This window comes from Condylura cristata, unplaced genomic scaffold (assembly GCF_000260355.1).
Source record: "Condylura cristata isolate star-nosed mole 26May11 unplaced genomic scaffold, ConCri1.0 scaffold00034, whole genome shotgun sequence".
Classification (NCBI taxonomy): Eukaryota; Metazoa; Chordata; class Mammalia; order Eulipotyphla; family Talpidae; genus Condylura; species Condylura cristata.
The window spans coordinates 11,630,248-11,647,202 of record NW_004567135.1 but is presented as its reverse complement, the minus strand read 5'-3'; the positions used below and the strand labels follow the sequence as shown (position 1 = coordinate 11,647,202).

The 16,955-nt window shown below is 54.6% G+C and overlaps 1 protein-coding gene across 1 annotated transcript in view; it reads right to left on the bottom strand.

Annotated features, from left to right (window-relative positions):
• Positions 1-4,747: 4,747 nt before the first annotated feature.
• The window catches only part of PRMT8 (protein arginine methyltransferase 8), an 80,839-nt gene continuing 68,631 nt past the window's right edge, over positions 4,748-16,955 (bottom strand). The window contains exons 8-10 of the mRNA XM_004692853.2: positions 13,700-13,850; positions 6,176-6,297; positions 4,748-5,596 (exon numbers count right to left, since the gene is read on the bottom strand). Of these exons, the coding sequence (XP_004692910.1) occupies positions 5,513-5,596; positions 6,176-6,297; positions 13,700-13,850 (357 nt within the window). The 3' untranslated portion in view covers positions 4,748-5,512. The remainder of the gene's footprint in view (positions 5,597-6,175; positions 6,298-13,699; positions 13,851-16,955) is intronic.

Below are 16,955 nucleotides of genomic sequence, written 5' to 3'. Positions count from 1 at the left end.
CTCCCGGCTGGATGAGAATCACCTCGCCTTGGCCAGCCAGTACCCTTAATTCCATTTCCTCTCCGTTATTAAAATGATTTTCCAGCAGATAGCCCCAGCTCAGTAGAGCCACAGACTAATAAACAGCAGTCAAGCGTCTGGGAAGGCCGGGTCCCAGCCCTCCCTCCCCTGCCCTGGGCAAGGCTTTGGCAAAGCCTGGCTGATGACTTCCTGCAGTGCAGGCAGGAGCTGCATTTCCTCCCCAGGCCTATATTTCTCACCCTGACCGCTCCCCCTGTTACAGGGCAGCCAGAGGGCACCCCTGAGCCCCCAAACCTGCCTGCTCTAAATAGGTTCTGCCGTCGGCCAGGGGCGCCTTCTCCCTGCGTTGTAACACTCCCACTGTAACATCAGGGCAGGGTCTTCAGGTAAACTCTTTGGAGCTGTTGACGTCCCCAAACAGAACAGCTCAGATTCTTCAGACTGGGAGAGGACCTGGAGGTCACAGTGGACTTGGTCATTTCCTAAGTGACAACAGCTGAGCCTGCCGACTGTGGCCAGCCAGCAATCGCTGTGACACCAGAAGCCCATTACAACAGAGAGCCTCTGAAAGAGGCTTTGAGAATGCAGTCTGTGAGTTGAGAAGTGGTGCCGAGCATTTATGCTCCCCTGGAAACAGCGGCCTGGGCTCGAAGACAATAGAACAGTCCTAAAAAGCAAATCAGCCTCCCACAGCCACCCCCCCCCCACACCCACGCAACCCACCACCACCACCTTCTACCTCCCAGACAATTACCTCTCTGCGCCATCCTGGGCAGAGAACAGCATGACACAACACCAGAAAGGACAATGCAAATGGTCTCAGAGCTGTACAAATTGTCTTTTGCAGAGTCCTGACGGGCGAGCAAGCCAACCTACAAAGAAGCGATCTGTCTCCCAGCCATTTTCATAATGGTCAGCCAAGGAAATTTCCATCTCCCTCCTCTGCTCTTGGTTCCCAGACCTTCTGCTTGGTTTTCCACATGTTCTGAAGCAGGACATGGGTTAAGCCTATCTCGGCCTCCAGGGCAGAGGGACCCCAGACTGAGTGGCCGGAGTGAGCCTGGGCGCATGCACATCTCACCTGTCCCTCCTTGGCTAGGCTCAGGAGGCCCTTGACCTTGACCCCGAGGCGCGGCAAGCCTCCCCTCACTGCTGCCCCTGCCCCTGGCGTTTCTTTAGGTCTGCCCCTCTTCCTCGAATGTGGCTCCCGCTCAGATCACTTTAGCCTGGGCTTCTTCCCATTCCAGGGGGCTGCTGGCAGCTCCCCCTCACCCCCTTCTCCTGAAGTCCTGTCTTCAGAGGGCTCCCTCGATCTCCTAGCCCATACTCCCACAGCCCACACTTCCGCTTTCATAATCTTTGTCTTCCTTGGAGGGTCTGTCCACCAGTGGGCTCAGGAGAGCAGACTGCCCTGCTTTGCTGACTGTGTGCCCAGTGTCTGCCGCCCAGGAGGGCCTGAGGAAGACTCATGGGACAGAAGGGGATGGGAGAGGCTCCCTTCGCTTTCCCAGTTCCCTCTGGAGTGGGAACAGGGGCCACTATGGTGGAGATGGAGCAGCACCCCACACGAGGGCGGTGAGCGGGCAGCCAAAACACAGTGTCCTTCGGCGGCGCCCCTTGACTGTGGAGGGCTGGCAGACAGACTTTCAGACCTCAGCAAGCTGCCAGGGCCCTTCGGAGCTAGTGACCCGGGTTTATAGAGCAGGCCACTGCTGCCCAGGGCGTTGGCAAAAATGCCACATGAGTTCACCTCTGGTGCTGCCCAGACCACTCGGTCCGGGGCCTGGCCAGCAGCTGGTGGCGGCTGAGAGGACATGCCCACTGCCCTTCAGGCCTCCAGAGGCCCGCAGGCCTCCAGAAACTAGGCGTGTAGCTCCAGCCTGTGCTGAGTCACAGTCCAGACCGGCCCAGGCTGCTAGTCTGTGCACACGTGTTGCGGCCCCATCTCCAGCGTTCGCCCCTTCCCCCCTTCAGCTGTCTTCCCGGGGGGGGGGCTCCCTTGGCCCCAAATGCCTCTGACTCCCAGTGCCAGAGTGCCTTGGGCCTTGTCTCACTGATGACAGTCATAACAGTGACGAATGAGTCGGTTACTTTCATTAAACAGACAAGGCAACCCTTGAGCATGTGCGTGGCTGAGATTTCATTCAGACAGAGGTTTCTAAGCCTGGTCCCATCCTTGCTGGTCCCCCAGGACACGCCTCTGAGTCACTACCTCTGGCCATCAAAGAGCATGGATGTTCTGAGTATCTAAACTCAATATATTATTAACCCAAAGCAAATATGACTGGAGGGAAAAGTCTCCAGGGAAAAGCAGCTGCGTGGGATTCCTGAGTCAAGTGAACACTCTGAATTACTGTGCTCATCTCCACAGGATGCAAACCGACCTTTCCACATGGAGAAGAGGCTCAGGCTCAAGGTCACCAGGAAGCTCTTGTGATCGGAAATGCAGGTGGAGTAAGCCAGAGGCGAGCACCTACCCAGACACCCCAGGGGAACTGTGCATCTTGGTAGCTGCAGTCCTAACGATGGGCACCATCCTTCAGCAGCCCACCCCGACTGCAGAGGGCTGGGAGTCTGACTTTCAGACCTCAGCAAGCCGCTGCCAGGGTTCTTGGGAGCTAGTGACCCAGCCCCAGAATGGGTGAGGAAGGGCTCTGGGCCAAACGGTGATGAAAGGGTCACAGTCATGGCCTCGGGCATCACTGTCTCTTTCAAGAGCCCCCAACATTGTCACCCCGACACTGTCCACTCACCGCCCAGTGAGGCCTCCCTCACACGCTCCCATCCTGGGCCCCGTCAGCGCCACCTACTACCTTTCAACAGTCCCACTCCCTCCCCAGCACGCCGTCTCTCCCAGGGGAGACGATGACACAGATAAGACTGTCTCGGAAGCTAAAGAATAGCTCCAAACCAAACCCATCAAAACACCTCACCAGGCCTGGTATAGAGTACATGCTGTTTTCATCCTGCAGCGATTCTTTGACCAAGGAAAGACATTTTCTCAATAGACCTCTAGTGGAACACATGGTGGCTCAGAACTCAAAGCGGGATGACCTCACTCTAGCTAGAAGGAAAAACCCGAGGGCCCAGGGTGGCGGCTCAGCCCCTGGCAGGGCCTATGAGGACTGTTGTGAGGTCAGTGCATTCACAGAAGCACCAGCTTTTCCTCTGTGGGGACTGAAATCCTCTCTGCCTGCAAGGCAGGTCATCCACGGGGTTGTATGGACCTCCAGGAAACCCCTTAAACAATTCAAAGTTCCCTTATCCCCCCACAGGGCTTTCTCCCCTTTCTAGTGATGGCAGTTCCAGGGAGAGTATTTCAGAGCCGGTGGGGACATAAGAGAAAGACTCAGGTGAAAGAAAATGTGGTGTGAGCCAGGCAGTGGGCACCCCACCTTTGAGGCTACAGAAAGGTGGTCTAACTACCTGGCAGGCAGGGAAGACAGAGAGAGGCCAAGACATCGACCCCACGTGTGAGGGCCGAGAAGACCTGGGTCACCTACGTAAGTCGTTTTCAAATTGGAGCTGATCTTGATTTCTTGTCATTCCTTTATCTTATTTTTATTTTTCGTGAAACCGTTTCCTCAAAGAAACAAAAACAGACAAGGTAAGATTTGTTCTTTTCAAATCTAGGCGGTGGGGGGCGGGGGCACCCAGAGCTCTGCCCATCCTGCCCGCTGGCACCCCACACCAGTGCTACCTCCCTCCACATACACACAATGTGCAGATCACCTACTAGGCCAGGCTCCCCTGTTCCAATGGCAGAGAGGTGAGGTGAGGCCCGTTAGTGACACTGGTCTGAGAGGCACCAAGGAGGCAGAGCTTCCCCCACTCCAGGCCTGGCGAGGTCTGCGTGCTACTTGGCTGTGACATTTTCAAGACATTTTGGCCTGGGCCTCTGCCCACAGGGGAGGCCCCAGGGATCATTCCCAGCCACAGAGTCTCATTCCTCCTTGGAAGCAGCAAGTCAGGCAATAGGTAAAGGGCTTCAGGAAGCCGCTACCCCATGAAGGGACACACTGGCCTCTTGGATCCAATGGTAGGTGAAACGGGGGCATACAGCTGCAGATCTAGGAGCCAGACTCTCCCGCCTTCTCTGGCCCAAGGGCACTAAGGGGTGCCGGACCCCTCCGGAGGCCCCCGCAGCTCACGCCCTCAGCTCTCCTCAGGGAGGGCACTCTGGGCTTGCGCAGAACCCTGGGTCCTGCTGGCCAGTGTGGGTGGCCATCTGGCTCTGCCCTCTCCATGGCACGATGGCACCAGAGCCTTAAAGTGCTAGCGGTAAAAGGGTTGAAGAAATGGGGGTGAGGCGAAAAGAGGTTAGACATTTCCAAACCACGCTAGGGACTGGGAGGGTGGAATAACCCAGGGAGGCCCCTCTAGCTCCCAAGGGTCTTCACCTGGGCTCATGGTGAGGCCTTTTCCAGCAACGGCAGGCTTCTGGGATGGTCGCAGACATTGGCCAGCAGCCGGAAGTGGGGTGAGGTCACAGCACTCACCACCCACCCTGCTATGTTGCAGGCCCCTTGCCCTGGCCTCCCACGGACCCCACCCCAGCCTCTCCCCAGCAAGCAGGCCCATCCTCTGCTTTCTTGGGGGTGCCGTCAGGTTTCTCCTGCTCTTGGCCTTGTTCCCTCCAGGCTTGGCCTCTCTCAGAGCACTGTCAGTGAGCTCATGTCCCCAGCCCACTCCAGAGCATCAGGAACACAGCTCTCCATTGCTTTGCTCTCATGTGCATTTATTGAGCACCCACAGAGTGCGGGTACAATGCTCAGGGATCAGAGCCACGGTCTCGTCCCAAGGAGACCAGGGCTGGCACAGAGTACATTTCATAGCCGCTTAACATCTGGTCAGGGACAGGGAGGGAAGAGGACAACTAATCACAAAACAAGTTCCTATTCAAAAGCAACAGAATCTCCTCTGAGAATAATATATATTCTAAGCACACGCACGCACACACGCACGCACGCACGCACACACCCCGATGAACACAGGAGGGTCCCCACGTGGCTGTATATGCATGCATACACAGGCGTGGTGGGGAAAGAGACTCGTGTAAATGCCGCCACCCACACCACCACACAGACGGACGGTCTGGCTTATGCTATCAAAGACACTATGCCTCCGGGTTGTATGAAGCATTCTGCCCTAGATGCCTGCAGCATGCAAAACTTGGAAGATCCAGAGATTCACAGTTAAGGAGGACAATGGGGATACACGTGTACTTTTCCATCCTCGGAGCCACAGCCACAGCACGCGGGTCACCCTGCTGGAGACCACAAAGCCTTGGTGAAGCGCTCTCAGGGCAGGGCTGAGGGGCTGGGGCTCTCTGGCCAGTGGCGGGAGCCCTGGAGAGTCCACCAATCTTCAAGGCGGAGCTTGAAACTCCGTGTCGAGTGTGTAGTCCTGCAAACAGTATTCCTTGTGACAGAGCCGCAGATGGAGGTCAGAGATTCTTTTTTTGCTCGCTGTTTGCAGCTTTCTGCGTGTGCTAACGCATTTTGTAGTCATTAGATACAGATGTTTCGCACAGCTGTCCCTTAAAATCCAAATCTACCGTGAAATCGAGGTCTCGCTGCAAAGGAGGAGCAGGGTCAGCGTGAGCCGGTGGGAGTCCCGGCACCCCTCCCTTCGCTAAGGCGTTCCCTGCAACAGCCCTCGGGAATCTATTCTGGTACCTCATTAACCTCATAGGAAGTTCTTTGGTTTCTAACCTAAATTCTTCCTGGGATGATATAAAAAATGTTCCCTCTGATTTCACCCTGGGAGAAATGACACACCACACCCAGAACAGCGCAGAGGCAATGAGACGCTTTCACCCCACCTGGCCAAGGGACGAGACGTCAGGGAGACATCCAGGCCACCAGGAACTGCCGTTCCCTGGCTCGGCTCATCCAGAATGAGATGAAACCGATGGCCACAGCCCCCACCGTCCGCCGAGCCCTCCCAGAGTCTAGGAAAGCCCCTAGTTCCTAAGTTTGAAAGGTTCAAGGCCCTTGACTTGTGCCCAGTCTCAGCCAAATCCGCGTCCCACCGCCTCCCTCCATCACTTTTCCTCCCGGTCCCTGAGCAAATTGGTGCCCTGAGCTCCCCAGGAGCCAGCTCTGCGGTCCCCCTCTCTGCCCAGGCCACGCCCAGGCTCCTCAACACTCACCACGTTTTTGGCATTTGGCTTCATGGATATCGTCCCGTAGATCTCTTCCCCCCTCCGAACGGTGAGGTAATCTTCCAGGTAGAAGACGGTCTGCTTCCAGTGCGTGTAGGGGGCGTCAGGGGCTGAGGGGTAAAGATGGGGGACGTGAGAAGGACACTCATGGGAGACGTCTCCAGAAGGGCTGAGACGAGGACCTGCCTGGAGACCGCTGGGTTTCGTTTGGGACCTGGGGAAGCCTCACGTGCTCCATCCTCGTCGTCTGCCTCCAAGTCCCTGCTGTGGGACTCCCCAATCTGCCCTGGGGACTCCTTCCCACCAAGACCCCTCAGGATGGCTGAACTTCAGCAGGAGCCATAGGAGAAACAAGCCGACAATCCAAGCTCAAGTCAAGAGGTGGAGAATGCATCCCCTCTTACCCACCCAACTCATCAGCACAAGTCAATCTCAACACACTACTGTTTGTGTTATGTGGTAGATACGGGCAGACTTCCCAGCAGGGTGGGGCAGAGATCATACAGTTGGCCCTCCTGTCCCCACTTAAAGGACGTCATGTATGCAAATGCCACAGCTAACCCTAGTTCCACCGACACCCGAGTCCTGCATTGACTTCTCCTGCCCTAGAACTGAGTGAGCGCGCTTGGGCCAGGCCTGCCCGCAGGGTCTCAGCTGCGCCTTCCTAACTGGATCAAAAAGAAACGAGGGACCATTCTCACTGCACCGCCCATCCACTGGTCCATGTGCATCCTGCAAGACCCAAGCCACGCCGACATCCGCACCCCCTGCGTCTGCCTAAGTCCCATCCACCCCCTAGGGGCACACTGGAAATCCTGCAGCCAAACAAGGGTCTCGTTTGTGGGCCTCACTCCTCAGCGACCTTTGGAACATTCTCCCCTCCTTATTCACCAGTCTTTCTCCTCCCCATTCTCTAAGGTCACTTCTTCCGGGAAGCCTTGCCTCACTACCCTCCTGGACAAGGGACCCGAGGTTATGTTCCCATGGTGTCACCATGTCACAGCATACATTCCTTTGTCTTGTGGTAGCACAAGACTACACTCTCCGTGAAGGCTGGAGTCTTGCCAAGCTTGTTTCCTATTATGTCCTTGATACCAACATACTTGGTACCAATACACTCGCTCTATTTAGCCAGCACTGAGTAAATGATGGCCAATAGTAAATGATGATTAAACGATGGCAATAGCCCTGACTGAGAGTTTGCGGTGCTTCCACGGTCAGTAAATTGGGGGCTTTGGAACTACGAGTTGTAGGAGAATCCATCACGTAGTAGGTTCCTCTGGGCCCTCAGGCTCTTACCTTCCTCCACCAGGATGCGGGGCTCATTTGCACTGATTTCTCTCTGCCTAGGCTCAGAGCTAAAGATGAGAACACTTGGGGAGAACAAAAAGAACTTTTGGTGCTAGAAGTGTTTGCTTCACAAGCTGTCACAGGGAAACACTTCCATGTGGCTCCATGTAAAGTTCTGGAGACAGAACAAAGGCTGGTTCTGGGACTACTTGGGAGGCAAATTTCTAATTCACAGAAAGAGGACCTCAGTTGCGCCTGAAGTCCACCGTGCTGATATTCACATAACGACTTCTAATGGAGGTTTACCACGCACGGCAAAGAGTTTCAAACCCCCAAATCTATGCGAATGATGGAAGAGTCTGTCTCTCTTTGCCCTTTGCATGGAACTGGTTTGATCAAATGTCAGTGGTTTGGATAGAGACTTGAGTCACATTCAATGTGTGCAAGTGGAAATCAATGCAAACTCAAGGTCATGGGGAGAAAGAGCAGCATGTAAACTTGCTTGAAAGAGGATCACGAGCCTACAAACTGCCTTTCAGACCCTAGACCCCAGACACATCCAGCACCCGGCCTCCCTGGCCTGAGGGCACTGCTGTTTACAGACCAGGTTTACCTATTCCAGCACCTTCCCTGCCAACCACAGCTAAATAAACTGTCAAGAGTCTCTGGTGTGTATCGAGAGTGGCAGTGTGTGACTGACAGCCCTCTCGCCCCCACTTCCACCTACACCAGCTCAGACAGGTGTGTCTCCTGTTCTTAAAGAGCTTCAGGCAAAGGGACTCAGGAAGCTTCCTCCTGTCACCTAATCAGACTCCTATGAGAATCCCATATCTATGCGATTCAGTGGCTCAGATTTGCTGGCCTTCAAGCTTGAGCTCGGAAGTCAGCCTCTAGTGTGGTGCCTGCCCAAACCTGCTGGCCTTGGGTTGGGGAAAAGTGATTTTTTTTCACTTGCCATCAGCATCAAAATGTTAAGAATTTCCCCAAACATCACATTTCCATAATAAAGCCACTGGCCAGTACCAGCCTTCTCAGCCCTAATTCTCCATCAAGGAGTCCAGGAGTTAAATTTAAAAACAGAGGTTCTTATGGCCCTCCCTGGTGGTGCAGCGGGTTAAAGCACAGCACAAAGAAGCTTAAGCCACTTCCGCATGAGTTCGATTCCGCCTGCCCTGGAGGTGACCACATGGCGCAGCAGACCTCTCCTGAACGGCCCGCTGCTCCCCTCAGCAGTGTACTTCGTTGATCTGCCTGTTCTGCTCCCCACTCTGTCCCTGGTGAAACCTCTCAACCTCCGCACCTCTGGCCTGTACCCCAGTTCTGTGCGAATAAATAAATAAATCTTTAAAAAAAAAGTTTTAAAAACAGAGGTTCTGACTTTACTCCTAGAGGTTGACTCAGTAGCCCTGGGGGTTGGGGGGGCGAGTGAGCAGGGGTCAGACTTGCCAAGACTTAACGCTTCCTCCTCCTCCTAAGGTAATACACAGTCAGGGCTCAAATCACAGCACCAACGCATTCTTTTACATCTAATAACATCGCTTGGGTGGATGTTAGAGACAAGGACATTTAACCAGCAGCAGGAGGCCCAGCCCCCACTTTGCCACAAGTTTGTGCTGTGACCCTGGGTCTCATTTTCTGTAACTTCAGAACATGAGGGTGTGCTCGGTCCTTCCTGAGGACTGGATGGGGTGAAACAGGGGACAGTAGATACAGAACACAGCTGCGCCTCCCCTGTGCCCACACAGTTCCAGTTTGCTCATGTGTTCCTGGCACAATTATAATAGTTCTCCCCTGCACCCTCACAAGTGTCCTTAACTGAAAAGAAAATGACAAGCTCACCCTATCTTTTGTGTAATGGGTCCACGTCAAGAGTGTTATGAGCGCTTGTGTTAGGGGCTGATGGGAAGTGGCAGACCCCTCATTTATCCCTTCACCGTGGCTCTGGCTGGTGAAGATATGCAGCCTCGCTCTGGTGTTCGAGCATGTGCCAGACACGTAACACAGGGCTGTGAAAGGCACCTAAAACTCTCGTCAGTGAACAAGTCTTTTTCTCCCTCTCCTGCCCCAACTCTAACCTCAAAGATTGTATAACTGACTTGCAGCTTTCTGGGTTGGGAAGATGTTTTGTGCTCTTAACATCCTGGTTCTGTCTGCCAGAACCTCTCCTCACCCTCTCTCCCCTGCACAGCCTCTCTGGATTCCGGGTCATGGCTAGCTTTTGTTCTGTAGTTTGAAGTAGGCGGGACCCGCGCAGCCCACAGAATTACTCGTGCATCATTAATTCATCCACTCACAGCTTTCTACTCAGGAAGTCTATCATGTGCCAGGTAAAGGTCTAAATGTGGAAAATAGTGGCCCAATGAACACCGCCTTCTCTGCCACCACACGCACAGACCCCACAGCCCAAGTTCAACAACACTCAGGTGATAAAGTCTGACAGGGGTTGAGATCCAGGATGGGGTGGGGAGTGCAGGGTGCTCTGGGCTCTGGAGCAGTGCGGACCTGCCTCCTATTCACTTCCCAATGGCTAAGTGACCGGTAGGTCTTTCTGGACATTAATACTTCCACCTGTAAATTCATAATTAGATCCCCTAGGCAGTTCAGTAGCTTTTTAGGGAATTAAAAAGTACCCACCAAGAAGCTGCCTGATAGGCTCGCCACATGGAAAAGGGGCTCCCAGGCAGTCTAGGTCCAAGGAGTCATTTCATACTTCATGAGATCAAGGTCCAGAAGGTTAAGTGACTCAAGGTTAAGTGCGTGACCCTCCTGCCACAGTGATTGCTGGGAAAATCAGGACTCAAACCCAGTGAACTTCTACTAAGGTGTTGCCTTCCACCCATGCATAGAAGCCCCAGTATGCCGAAACCTACTTCCGGCCCCACCTGCTGTGGATATTTCAGGGGTGAGGGGCGCTTGGGCTTGGCCCCACCTGCTGTGGATATTTTGGGGGAGGGGGGCACTTAGGCTTGCAGATTGGCACAGCCTGGAATCCTGGGAGTCTGCCCATTCACCATGGTTTCCGCCTGGAACTGCAGAGACGAGATGCCAGAGCTATTAACAGGGATTGTTTTCAAGCTGTACTGTTCACAGTGTGCTTTTGAGTGAGTCCCCCAGAGCCAGCTGCTGCTGGGCTGAGACCGGAAGCCTAGTTGGGGGTACTCAAGGAGGGGTCACATGTAGCAACCTGCATTTTGCATGAAGTTTAAAGTTAGCTAAGCCCAACATACCTTGCTCAGGCACACACATACATGCAATGAAACTTTTTAAACATAGCAAGGGGCCCTCCCTGGGAGGTTGGAGCGTAGCACTGTGAGGCTACCCACAGTCACTGCAGTATGAATTAGATCCCCAGCCAGGGAGCTGACCCACATAGCACAGCAGACCTCTCCTGACTCGCCCGCTGCTCCCCTCAGCAGTGTACTTCGTCCATCTGCCTGTCTTGCTCCCAACTCTGTCTCTGGTGAGTCTTCTCACCCCCTACACCTCTGGCCTATATCCCAGATCTTGTATGCATGAATAAATACATCCTTAAAGAAATAGTATAGGGTAAGAAATCCACAATTCTGCTTAGTGTTTATCTAGAAATAAAATGGGTGGGGGATGGGGTAATCATAGTATTTTAGACATTTGGTTAGCTGGTGAGCCCACAGGGATCTGTTATGTGACTATCAATTTATTTACATGTATTCATTATAAGCATAACTATATACTTATAATGGCTAATATGTATATCCTCATCAATAATAATTTTTAGTATCAACTAATGTGTTTATATTTCAATCATAACAACACATTTATTTCTAGCTATTATTTTTATTCTAGTTAATAATACTTTATTTACATTCCAGTTACTGAGTTAGGTTGTGATTTCACAGGTGTTCATCATATTAAGAAATAATTAAACAGAAAATAAACAATGTATGACCAAATGATAGTAGGTTATGAATTGAGAATTAGGATTAATCTAATTCTGTGTATCTGGGACTTTAACAACAAAAAGAAAATACTCTTTTGGGGTGAGAGTGAGGAGGCTTTGAACAAAGCTCACTACCAAATCCACATTCACCAGCAGAAGAGTCTGCTACACGCCAGAAGCAAAACTCCACACCGACCTCCCCGGGCGGCTGAGGAAGCGGTTGAAAAACTACTCCCTGCCCCATGTCTATGTGTGTGGAATCCCGCAGCAGGAGGGACCTAAGTCAGCCTCGGGCACATGGGCTTATAGAGACCAGGACTGAAGACCGAGCCAGGAGAGGGACGAGCCAGGAGAGGGAACTGGCTTCCCAAAGGACACCATGTCCTCGTGTCCCCAAGGCTTCGGGCAACCATATCCTGAGACGCTGATGCCCAGCTCTCCCCCCTCCAGCCCACCGCCACATATGCGTTCCCCGGGACAATCTTGCAGTGTGCAGGAAGACCACGTGATGGGCAGCATGAATGGGTGCCCACGGGCAAGCTGGAACCTTCACATGCTCTTTAACAGAGATTTGTTGGGAACCTACAAAGAGCTCGATGCTGCTGGTGAAGCCAGCGGCAGCCGTGGAGGACAGGTGACCTCAGCCTCTGCAGAGACTGTGGATCACAGAAAGGCGGGAATGCTGAATAAACAGTGCACTCTGGACTGGAACACCATGTGGGTGTTTAGAAAGAAGAAGTAGGCATCGGTGTGCGCTACTGCAGGTATCTCCAAGACGTAGTGTTAAGTGAAGAAAAGTATCATCACGTGGGGTCTGAACCAATCTGTTTTTTTAAAGGTGTAGTTTTAATCTTGTACTACATTTATGTAAGATGCCATGGGGTGGAGGGAGGGCCAGGTAAATGTTCACAGATCTCTGTAAACTATTTTTGTAACCTCCTATGAATCTATGATCATTTTTAAAATAGAAAAAAAGGGGGGGGTATATAGATATATATGTGCTTGTAAACCACTGACATTTTAAAGAAGGAAGCCAGAGAAATCATTAATCCACACCTGCTGGCAGTGGGTGGGTGGGGTGTTGGTTATTGTGCATCTCTATCCCTATGAACATTGCCTGGAAAGTCATACACAGGGCCCTGAGCCCGACCCAAAGGGCAAGGACAACACTGACTGGGCTGATGGAGGCCACCTGGAGTGGCCCAGGTGAGAGGTGGGCATCGGGGAGGTGTCACGGGCTTGTGTCCCCCACGAAATCATGTGCTAAAGTCCTAGTCGGCAATGCCTCGGGGTGCATCTGGAGATAGCGGGTCCTTCAAGTAGTGAGGACGTTAAAAGGGGGCTCTTAGGGGGGCTTGATGTGACCTGTGTGTGTCCTTGTAGGGAGATGGGAGTAGCACTCACGTGCAGACACATGCGGACATGGGCACAGGGAAGAGGCCATGTGTGCACGTGGAGAGAAGGTGGCTGTCTGGAAGCCGAGGACAGCGGCCAAACCAGGCGACATCTCAATCTTGAACTTGAGAAAAAAAAAATGTTGCTGCTTATAGCCCCCAGACCGTGGTGCTTTGCTCTGGCAGCTGCACAGACTGGTATGGAGAAAGGAGTTGGCAGGGCCTCTGAGCCTCACAGACAGATGGGGTAGCGTGTGCAGAGACCTGAGCTTCAGCAAGCTCGGGGAGCAGCAAGGCCCTCGGAACTGTGTGTGCAGTGGCGGTGGTGGGCTTGGGGTGGAAGGCTTTGCAAGGACAGTAAGATCAGAGAAAGGGGCTGGGGCCAGGTCACAGAATCCCACGTAGCAGACCCAGAAATCTGGACCAGTCTCCTGTAGACGATCTTTGGGGAGCACCGTCAGAGACTTAGGGAAGGATGGAGCAGGGGAAAGCTGGGAAGAAAGGAAGGAGACACAGAGCCACCCTGGCACCGGCTGGATCTACAGTAAAGCATGGAGGTGGAGCCAGGGGTGTCTTATTCCACTCTGACCCACGCACGGGCAGAATACGCTCAGAAAATGGGCAATCACAAACGTGCCAAAGTCTCAGCTGAGCCCTCCCCGCGGGCAACCTGTGCCTGGCCTCGCCCGACCTGACATGCCTACCTCAGCGCTGTCCATGCTAGTAACAACTTATTTACCTCAGACAGTCCAAAGTGTGGGGACCTCCCGTGCCTGGAAAACACCCACAGATGCCAAGTTACAGCGACTGACGTCCTAGCTGCTTCCTGCCAAGCAGGGCCAGTCCCGGTCACTCCCCACAAAGCCTCAGGACCAGGGCAGAGGATGATCTGGAAGCCAGCAAGCAACTCACCTGTGGAAAAGCCCATTTTCTTGTGGCACTTGGTAAATTCAATATTAAAATAGGTGACCAGGGCGTGGACGTAGTCGTTGCGCTGAATCTGCAGGCAGAAGGCGGACGTGAAGGACAGCTCCTCCGCCTTGACCGTGTAAATGTCCACCTCCTGCAGCCCGGAGAAGAGAGCGGACCGGACTCTGAGCACCCTGGCCTGGGGCCCGCCAGCAGCTTCAGCCCCACGGGAGGCCCCTGGAGAGAGGCCCCAGCCCGTGACCATCCTCCCCAGGGTGGGTGCTGAGGAAGCCGTGCAGAGAGACTTGAGTCAGGAGGCAAGAGGGGCAGAATGGGAAGTTATGTAACTGCTGGGGATGGGGCCGCGGGGAAGGGAGAGAAGAGGACTCATTAGCCAGCACATCCCTGAGCCCCACCCCAACATCCCCAGGGGCAGCGCACCCAGCACGCCACAGTCATCTGGTCCTAGCCAGTGTGGTCCCCGGATGAGGAGCGTCACAGGGAGCAAATCCTGAGGGCATGGGGGTGGGAGAGTGAGGAGGGCCCCCAGGCCTAGCCATCCAAGCCCGCCCTGTTTCCCAGCATGGACACTGCCAGCTCCCAACAGCAGGGGTGCAAGTGTCATCTCAGCAGGGGGGCCCAAAACCCCTCCCCCGCACCATCATTGGCTGAGCTGAGGGAGGGTCTGCTGAGCACTTGCAACACCCGGACAGCTTAAGAACAATAGATAAGAAAAGGGGGGCCCTCCCTGGTGGCTAAAGCCACTTCCGCATGAGTTCGATCCCCGCCTGCCCCGGAGGTGACCACATGGCGGGCAGACCTCTCCTGACTCACCCGGGGCCCCTAAACTCTTCCTTTTTCAGCGTCACCTGCCTCTGGCCTCTGAATCCCTCATCACTCTGGCATTTTCCCTTGGGTGGTCTCGACCCCGCGCCAGAAAGAGCAAAGTCCTGACCACATCAGCTCCTTCCCCTCCTTGCTGGGACACGCCGCTGCAGCCTCTGGTCTCAAGAGTGCACAGCTCTTAGCCCTGCTAGGCTCACCCCCTCAGCCCACCCCCTCCGCTGCCCCCCAGCCCCCAGCCCTGGTCCTTTCCTACCGGGAGAGGAGCACAGGGCTCCTCATCGCATGGGGTCAGCCCGTCTGGACACTTGCTCCAGTACGTAAGTCTTCTTAGACCCAGAATCCATCAGCCTTCTTGCCGCTCATCATCTCTTCCAACTACACGCTGTCCTGAGGCTCCCTCGAGCTCACCCCAAGCCATGGTTAACCATCGGGTTACTCACAGCATCAGCACGGGCCCACATGTTCACAGCGTTTAACTCACCACACCCCGATGTGGTGTGCAGCACCCCATGAGGGGCCAAGGGCCCCAATGGCCTGTTCTCTTGACCCCCTCCGCTGCCAGCCCAGCCTCTGCCTCCGGCTCATCTCAGCAGCCCCACCACGGCCTCCCCGTTAGACTCCAGGCTAACGCACAGGCTGCGCCTCGCTGGTCCGGGTACCCTCAAGGTGGACAAGCCCCTGGCCCAGAGTGGTGTGGGGTCAGGTTCTCCCTGAGTCCTTTCCCTCCTCCCCAGGCCTCACACCGCCAACCACTGACCTCTTTAAGGCCTGCCTGACTGCGGCAGCTCACGACTCCTAAAAATGCCAAGGCAAGCCCGTGGGTCTGGTCACAGACAAGACATGGATCTGGGGAAGGAGCCCCCGTGGCGCATTGAGGCCTGGGTCCCTCCGCCCCTGTCATTCCCTCACCGCTTTCACACACACCCCCTCTGTCAGAAGTCCCCTCTCGAGAGGCTCTGGCTCTGGATGTCCACCCACAAGATGCCAGCTCTCAAGGCCGGGCCGGAAGTGATGGGGGTCCATATTAAAATGATGACAGTGGTGGCCTTGGGAGTGGGGGCTGGGCCATCTGTGAGGCCCCGGGGGACCTCAGAAACATAGGTCAGGTCACCCCTCCTCTCACACCCAAAAGTCTCCGAGGTCAGGCTGCGTCATCCTGGCTCCCCAAAGCCAGACCGCTTTGCTGGGGGCGATGTTGGGAGGGGGTCCTGCCTCCTGCAGTAGCTCGGCCTCAGGTGACCCCAGGAAGTGAAGAGCGCCTCTGGCATCAATTACTCAGAAGGGCCCCGGGCCACCGCTGTCCCTGCCACTAAATACTGTTACAAATGGATGTCTCCAAGCAGAAGCTTGGTCAAAACAGAGTCTTAATTATAATAAAGTGTCACACTCTGCCACGTTAATAGCAATGAAAATAGCAATTAAGTGTGTGAAGAAGGGCAATGTTTTCCCAACAGGCTCGACAGGACGCTGCTCAGCTCATCAGCAAGAGCGCCGATGGCGGGCTCTCTGGCCAGGGGGGCCAGCCTCATCCTCCTCAGAGGACAGAGAAGAAAGGTCATGGCTCAGGGAGGGACGGACTCAGCCCAGCCACACCACGGAGGACAGGGCCAGGGCCGCATGGGGGCGGCGGCAGGAAGGCTGGTGTGGCACAGCCAGTCCCCGGAGTCACCGGACACTGAGGTGCGGACGCACCCACACCTGCAGCTCAGGAGCAGAAACAGCCTGGCCGGAGAACACGGGAGGGATTTATCCCCAAGGCGAAGCCACTCTGTGCAGGTACCTGAGCTATGCTGGTGTTTTGCCAAATTCCGTTGCCCGATTTTGACGCTTCTGCCTATCTACAGTTGGTCGTCAGTCCCGCCTGCGCCGGGGAGGGCCTGAGTTAGCCACACCAGGTGCTTAGCAGGATGGGCAAAGGGAGGCAGCGTTGGGGAGCCGGTGTGGGGCGCATCCGCTCTATTTGCCTCAGAGGTACCCTCTAAATGCCAGGGTCTATGGGGTCTTCTCGGAAAGGCTACGTCCGAGGACAAAGGGCAGAGTGGTCTGTAGCACCCCTGAGAGCTGGCTCCCCTTCCTGTGTCCTCTAGATACGCTCCAGTCCTTCACCAGTGCTTCTGGAAGTGAAGCTATGTGCAGGATGGAGGCGAGGTGCTTTAGCCAGGTAAGGGTTGGGCGAGCCACTGAATACTTACAAAATGAAGCCAGGGGTTTTTGCATTTAAAAATTAGCTTAGGGGCCCTCCTTAGTGGTGCAGTGGGTTAAAACACAACACCAAGAGGCTTAAGCCTCTGCAGCATGAGTTCGGTCCCTGCCCCTGAGCTGACCCAAACGGTGCCACAGACCTCCCTGACCCGCCCGCTGCTCCCCTCAGCAGTGTACTTCATCCATCTGCCTGTTCTGCTCCCCACTCTGT